The sequence below is a fragment of the Octopus bimaculoides genome, chromosome 5, assembly GCF_046866305.1.
Source record: "Octopus bimaculoides isolate indiv1 chromosome 5, ASM4686630v1, whole genome shotgun sequence".
Taxonomy (NCBI): domain Eukaryota; kingdom Metazoa; phylum Mollusca; class Cephalopoda; order Octopoda; family Octopodidae; genus Octopus; species Octopus bimaculoides.
Window position 1 is genome coordinate 73,552,927 of NC_142932.1, and position 8,182 is coordinate 73,561,108.

Here is an 8,182-nt window from a genome sequence, read left to right on the forward strand (position 1 = left end):
CATTTATAAAGAGAAAGTTAGTCTTACAGCTGTTTCTGGGATATTAGGGATATCGCTTCATCAGATATCCCTAACATCCCAGAAACAGCTGTAAGACTAAATTTCTTTTTATAAATGTCCTGAAAATTCCACACACCTTTGAATTTGTTGTCTCATTTTATTTAACACACACACACATACTTACACACATACATACATACATGCATGCATACACCCCCACCCACATATATATACTAGCTTAAAACCTGTCCGATAGGGCGGCTTTTAAGCAACTGACCCTGAATGGGAATATCTGCAGACAGGTCTCTGACTTGTTTTGGAGAATTTTTGCAATTGCTTCCTCCAGAGTCATCCCAATGATGATCATATTCTTCGCAAAAATCATGTAAAAAAATCGCCGTAAACAGTCGCAGTAATGAAAACATAAGAATCTCAAATTTCAGGATTGCAGGTCCGGATTTGGCCCGGAATGATTTTAATTTACTCACGGAGTTAATCTTTAGATTATAAAAATTGTTATCAAAAAAATTTGTCGCAAAAAGTCACGTAAAAAAATCGCCGTAAACAATCACAGTAATGAAAACTTGGGAATCCAAAATTTCAGGATTGTGGGTCCGGATTCGGCCCGGAATGTTTTTAATTTAATCACGGAGTCAGCCTGATTCCAAAATGGTATGGTATGTTGGCCCACGACCTCTGGGAGTAAAGTTGAAAAGGTGTGACACATTGACACACTCACATTCACGTTTATTATATTATATTATATTATATTATATTAATATATTATATTAATGCGGCGAGTTGGCAGAATCGTAGGTACGTCGGACGAAATGCTTAACGGTATTTCGTCTACCGTTAGATTTTGAGTTCGAATTCCGCCGAGGTCGACTTTACCTTTCATTCTTTTGGGGTCAATAAAATGAGTACCAGTTACGTACTGGGGTCGATGTAATTGACTTAATTCTTTCCCCCAAAATTTGAGGCCTGTGCTTCCAGTAGAAAGGATTTATTCAAGTTGAAAAAGTGTGACACATTGACATTCACATTTAATATATTAGATATGTTTAATATTAAGGAAACTTTATTTCAATTAAAGTATATTTTATATATATATATATGTGTGTGTGTGTGTGTGTGTGTGTGTATTAAAGAAAGCAAAAAAAATAAAACAAAAATGAGTGTTTAGTATGTTTCGGGCCTTGTGCCTAGAATAGAAAAGGATATTGCTCAGTATATTGGCGACAAGAATTTCTGTCAAAGAGACATTGTTAAAAGTTGTACATCACCTCCTTCTTTCTCTCACATACCTACTCGTTCTCTCTCTTTTATTATTACTTCCACTGCCACCATCAAAACTACTACTTTTAATAAAACATCATCAACTCTCCCTAAATTTCTTTGTCTCTCTCTTTCTCACCCTCTTTTTTTCTGTCTGTCTGTCTCTCTGACTGAAGCACACAGCTGGCTCTACGATAACTGGCACCCAGGGAATCCTCGATCGCTGGAAGCCCTATTTCGAGAGCCTACTTAACGACCACTCACGCACTCCTGACGTTCTCTTCCAAAACACCCCACAGCTCGCCATCTGCCATTAGATGTCCCCGCCGCCCACGCCTCAAGAGTTCAACAAGGCATTCGAGCGCATGAAACCAAGAAAAGCTTCAGGATCAGACAATATCCCGATTGAGTTTTTCACACACGGAGGTCCTCAGCCGAGAAATCATCTCATTCTCCTTATTCTCAAGATCTGGGAAAAGCAAGACCCTCCCAAACGACTTCCGCGATGCAACTATCATCACCATCTACAAAAAGGAAGACCCAGAGGATTGAAACATCTATCGGGGCATCTCACTCCTGAGTATTGCAAGCAAGATCTTCGCCTGTATCCTACTCGATGGCCACCTTATCTTCGCAGAAGACGTCTTCCCTGAGTCCCAGTGTGGCTTTCGACCCTTTCGAGGCACAATCGATATGATCTTTTGTGCCCGTTAACTCCAGGAGAAGTGTCAAGAACAACAACAGCACACAATGTTCATTATCTGGGATCTAAAGAAAGCCTTTGACAAGGTCCTCGTCCTGCAATGTGGGCAGTCCTTGCTCGGTTTGGATGTCCGGAGGACTTCATTGCCCTGGCCCGCTCCCTTCACGACGACATGGTGGACAAGGTATGCCATAAAAAAAACCCTCACAGACCCGTTTCCCATCACTGGGGGTCTTAAGTAAGGGCGCATTCTGGCAGCAACCTGTTTCTCTTTGTATATGGCCGCCGTGTTCAACGAAATCCCACTAGATTCGCCTTCCATCAACATCCGCTATCGCTTGGATGGCAGACTCTTCAATCTCACACGTCTCCGCACAAAGACGAGGACCTCCGCCATCTCAGTCCGTGAGATGCAGTATGCCGACGACAATGCCACCTCGAGCAGGACCGCAAATGGCCTACAAAGGACAGCCGATCTTTACAACGCGGCTTACGAAAGCTTCGGGATGCAAGTGAGCACATTAAAGTCGAAGAGCCTGATCCAAACTGCGCCAGGCCAGACCAGTCCACTCACGAACATTAGCATCAACGGCCAAGCCTTAGAAGCTAAACACTTCTCATACCTTGGGTGTAGCCTTTCGAAGACCCCCACGTGTGAAAAGGATGTAGAGAACCGGATCAGGGCGGCCTACTCCACCTTCGGTAGAGTCAACCAAAGTGTTTTCTTCAATCACACGCCGACCATCCGGACAAAGATTATGGTCTTCCGTGCCATTGTCCTGTCAGCTGTTCTCTACGCTTGTGAGACTTGGACGCTGTACCGCCGTGATTTCAAGCGTCTTTAATGCTTCCAGCAATCCAAGCCAAGACAGATCCTCAATATAGATGGGAAGATCACAGTACCAACAACGAGGTTCTTCGCCGCGCCTCACTACCATGCGTCGAAGCCACTATTCTTTTCCATCGTCTCCGCTGGGCAGCTCACGCCCAGCGTATAGAGCCCTCTCGTCTCCCGAGGATCATGCTCTACGGAGAACTTGAAATCGGAACAAGATCCAGAGGAGGTCCGAAATTCCGTTTTAAAGATCAGCTCAAACGGACCCTGGCTCAAACTAACATTCAACCATCCTCATGGGAACAGATTGCCATGGATAGGACAGTCTGGAGGACTGCTGTCCACAATGGAGCCGGCTCCTTCGAGCAGAACAGACAACAGAATGAGGAGGTAAAACGCAGGAAAAGAAAGGAGCGTCTTGAACATCCTCGACCTGCACCGGCCATCCTGTGTGAATCCTGCCGACGACTCTCTGACCACCGACTCCAAAGTCACATTCGGCACAAATATCAGCCGAGGAGACTGGATAGAAACTGACGAACCCAATGCTCGGATATGAGCTGGAGACGATGACGACGACGACGATACACGCGCGCGCGCGCGCGCACACACACACACACACACAATAACACGCAGACACACAGACACACAGACACAGACACACACACACACACACACACACACATGAAACGATTGTAAACATGAAATTCTCTAATAATCTAGAAAGGCAATGTTATTACATTCTGTCTTCTACTGAGTATTGGTTTGCACTCAAATAACCTTACATACTTAAATGCATTCTCCACTTTAACGGATAAATTAATTTAGACATCAGGCACACTCTATCCCTATTGTCTTCTCACAGACTTTACTTCACCAACATCTGATAACAACATCAATTCTCAAGAGTATGAGCCCGCTATAGGGTAATGAATAAGAGGAGAAAATCTGATACGTCCACTTTTAACAGACCGTTTCCGTTAGTTCTGATTGTGTACATCATCAGAAAAAGGTAAAAAAGACAATTATAAAAGAAAGAAAAAAGAACAAACATCTAACAAATATTTTAAAGGCTCTGCAGAGAATGGTTCGAGAGACGCCTGTGCCATAAATTGGTTGATTAATTGATCAATTAATGAATCGATTAAGAATGCATACCACAATGTATAATGGATGCAGTTTACTGAACGAACTGAAATATATATAAGCGATAAAGTATCGTATAAATGTGATTCTTCATTCTTTATTTCATTTCTGATATACTCTGTGCTTAATTCACCAAATTACTTATTAAGTGAGGAACTTCGGATTTACAGTTAGCACTTGTTACACGGTATAAATAACATATACGGATTGCAATAATCTTGATTATAGCAATCCGTATATGGATTATGCCTGGGGATGTGGCTTTAAAATAATACCTGGCATGTATTCTCTACGTGTTTTAAAAGGCGGCTGAAAGGGGAACCACAGTAACAAAAGGGTGGCCTCAACGGGATCATTAAAAACGGTACATCTACATAGTCGTTGCTGTGGTAGGGTGAGTTCAGGCCGCCTTTAAATAGGCCTGCACCGGGCAGCAGCGGTACAGCACAAGTGTTTCGGTGAATGATCCTTGAGTGATGGACAACAGCAGATCTTCATTAAGTGGCGGGCGTTGTGGGAACTTTAGATGTAGCCATCACTCTGCAGTATTTAACGGGAAACCACTTCAATACTTTACAATTCCAAAGAACAATCATGGGTAGTCGTAATTCAATACTGGAAGGTAACGGCGTATAGGGGTCTTGTCTGTCTAATAAGGATTGCTCCTCGCCCAGTAGGGCATCCCATGAGCAGCAGGCGGATCCCGAATACAAGCAAACTACTGTTAACAGCAGAAGTATCATCCAAGCTGGAACCTGGATTGTGAGAATTTTATATCATAGTGGCAAGCTTGAAAATGCTAAGCAAGAGATGATGAGATTAAACATCAACACCCTAGCATAATGAAACAAGGTGGCCGAATAATGGTGACCTCATCATCGGTGATATCAAGAGGATTTATACAGGTGGTAACAAACATGAACATGACATAGGAGTAAGACTGTTGTTAGATCCTGATATGGCAAAATATGTCCTTCATCACTGAACAGTAAGTGAAAGGATTTTGCTGGTCAAACTGCATGGATGTTCATTTAACATCTCCATCACAGTTGTTTATGCACCCACAGCAGATAGCAGAGAAGAGAAGACTGATGAATTCTATGATGAGACTGATGAAACCTTGAGGGAAGCCAAATATCAATGCAAGTCAGATAAAACTAAGATCTTCATGGGAAATCTGAATGCGAAGGTGGTCGTGGACAGGATGGCAAAGCAGTTGGTTAGTATGGAATTGGCGAGAAAAATGAGTGAGGTGAGAGCTGAATACAATGATGTGAGACAAAGAATATTATTATTACGAACTCATGGCTTAAGAAACACCCTAGAAGAGTTTACACATGGAAGGACCCTCGTGACATCTTGAGAAATCAGATTGATTATATCTCCATGAATGACAGATTTAAAAGACCAGTAATATGTGCAAAAACATATCCAGGATAAGACTGTAAAAGCAATCATGTACCAGTGGTATGCACACAATGTAAATTAAAGAAATTGAAGAGAGCGAAAACTACGGAGAAACTGGATATTAAGCGGCTGAATAATCCAGAGTTGCAATTGGAGTATTCCAACAATGTAGAGAATAGATTTAAGCAGTTGATTGATAATGAAGAGGAGATTACCTGGGAAATAATGAGAAACACCTTAGTAGAAACAGCCCAGGAAATCTTGCCAAAGGAAAATAGAAAAAAATAAATAAGAGATGGATGACTGAGATCCTTTCAATGATGAACAAGCGATAGAAGATCAGGACAGGAAATTCAAAGAATAAAGGGAGCTGGATTGACTGATTGAAACTTAGATCACAGAAGACCCAAGATGTGTGAAGATCAAAAGACGAATAGTGCTGGCAAAATCTGTATTCTCAAAATTGCATAATATCCTGAGAAACTGAATTCTGAGCATCAAGACCAAGATCCGTATATTGAACTGCTATGTCTACCTTGTGTTAAATGTATGGAAGTAAGGTATGGATTATAACATAAGAAATGAGAAAGTACTTGGAGAGCAGTTAAATGTGGTTTTTAAGGAGAATATTGAGGATTGCATGGACAAAGTGTCTAATGAAGAAGTCATCTTTAGGGTTGCGGTAAATAGGTAACTGCATCGTAATATAACGACTAAGCAACTGAGATTTCTTGGACATTTGATGAGGAAAGAGGGCCTGGAGGATTTAACGCTGACCAGACAGATTGAAGGGAAAAGATGCAGAGGAAGGACAAGGATGATATGGATGTCAGGCTTGACAAACTGTTTGGAAGGAAGATGCATTAAACATCATGAAATGCAACTATTACAAAAAACAAAGAACAGAGAATTGTGGCAGGACACAATCGCATATATCGTACAATATGGACATGGCACCTAAAGAAGAAGAACCTGTTAGCCAGGTTTATTACACGGAGTGCTTATTTAATCCCTGTTATCCCTGTTTTCCGTCATTTTATACTCACACACACACACACACACACACACACACACACACACACACACACACACACACACACACACACACACACACACACACAAATGGTGCATTTGTGAGGTTTATTTCGTTGCACCTTGCATGTTATTCAATAAAATTGTCCCAGTATGAATAAATACTTCCCAAGCCAAACTCTGTGACGATCACAAGCAACTTCACACATCATATAAAATCATTTATTTTTCCACCTGTAACTCCTTCCTTCATCTTCGTCGTCTCCCTCCCTTAAATCATTTGCATCTGACATTGTGAACTCCACCATCAGGTAAGACAGATAGCAGGTAGATAACAGAGAAAATAATGAAGCTGAAGGAAGTGGGTGTTTATTACAGTGAAGTTTTGTTTCATCATTCACTGTCTTCATCGTTGCCTTTTCTCGTTCCTCTTCCACTGTCTGACGTAACTGTCGGTGTCAGCGTCCTCGTGGTTATCATCATCATCATCTTATATACATATACATATATATTTTGTAATATAACATTATATATACACACACACACACACACACACATATATATATCATTATTACGTAATATAACAAACTATATACATACATGAATGCATGCATGCATGCATGCAGTCATACGTATATATATATAATTATATATATATATATATATATGTATATATATATATATATATATATAGATATATGTACATATGCATATTTGTATACGTATGCATGTTTGTAAACGTATGCATGATTGTATATGTATGTATATGTATATAGTATGTATATGTATGTATGTATGTATGTATGTATATATGTATGTATATATATATATATATATATATATATATATATATGTATGTATGTATGTATGTATGTATGTATGTATGTATGTATGTATGTATATATGTATATATGTCTATTTAAGCATGCGTACACCCACATACTTTGCTTACCTGTTATGTATATTTTTAATTGAATGTTTTCTAAAACTGTTTTTTTAAAGTCTGTAGCGATAAGACAACTACGTATATCTTCAATAACACACACTAATCTTTTTACATTTTAAAACAAAATTACTCATTTTACTGTCTAATGCTTGACGTATTTGTGTGTGTGTGTGTGTGTGTGTGTGTGTGTGTGTGTGTGTGTGCGCGCGAGTGTGCACGCGTGTGTATAGAAACATACATGCATGCATATATACGTGCATACATACACACTCATATACAGAGATGATCTCTGCTGTTTAATGATGCAGATTCAACTGTTAAATCAATTGAATTACTTACTCTTAAATTAACGTGTAAGTGCCTGAGTATACCATAGACATGTGAACCCTTAACATAATTCTCAGGCAGAATCAGAGGGACAAAGCCGTAACTTTTTTGAATTATGGGTATTATCAATGTAACGGGTCTCTATACAGTTTCACTCCCAAATTCCAAGTCAATTGAAGGATGCAGAAAATGGTATTTAGCCGAGATGCCATGCACTGGGATCGAACTTGGGATATATCTGTTTGTCACTCGTCTCACTTTGTCTGTCTGTTTGTCTGTCTGTCTCTGTCTGTCTCTGTCTGCCTGTCTCTGTCTCTGTCTCTGTCTCTTTCTCCCCCCCTCTCTCTCTCTCTATATATATATACACACACACACACACACACACACACACACACACACACACATATATATGGAGCCAGGACAATTCGCCCCCAGTTATTTCGTCGTCGGTTAATTTGTCCCCGGTCAATTCGCCGCTGCTCACTTCATTCTTAGGTCAATTCGTCGC

At 40.4% G+C, this 8,182-nt stretch overlaps 1 protein-coding gene across 1 annotated transcript; it reads left to right on the forward strand.

Annotated features, from left to right (window-relative positions):
• Positions 1-2,259: 2,259 nt before the first annotated feature.
• LOC149135592 (uncharacterized) lies at positions 2,260-2,826 on the forward strand. Its single transcript, XM_089353095.1, has one exon. The coding sequence runs from the start codon at positions 2,260-2,262 to the stop codon at positions 2,824-2,826; it is 567 nt and encodes a 188-aa protein (XP_089209221.1).
• Positions 2,827-8,182: the final 5,356 nt, after the last annotated feature.

Excerpts from the sequence above, each read along its gene's own strand:
- LOC149135592 (XM_089353095.1), top strand. The coding sequence starts at position 2,260 with ATGGCCGCCGTGTTCAACGAAATCCCACTAGATTCGCCTTCCATCAAC.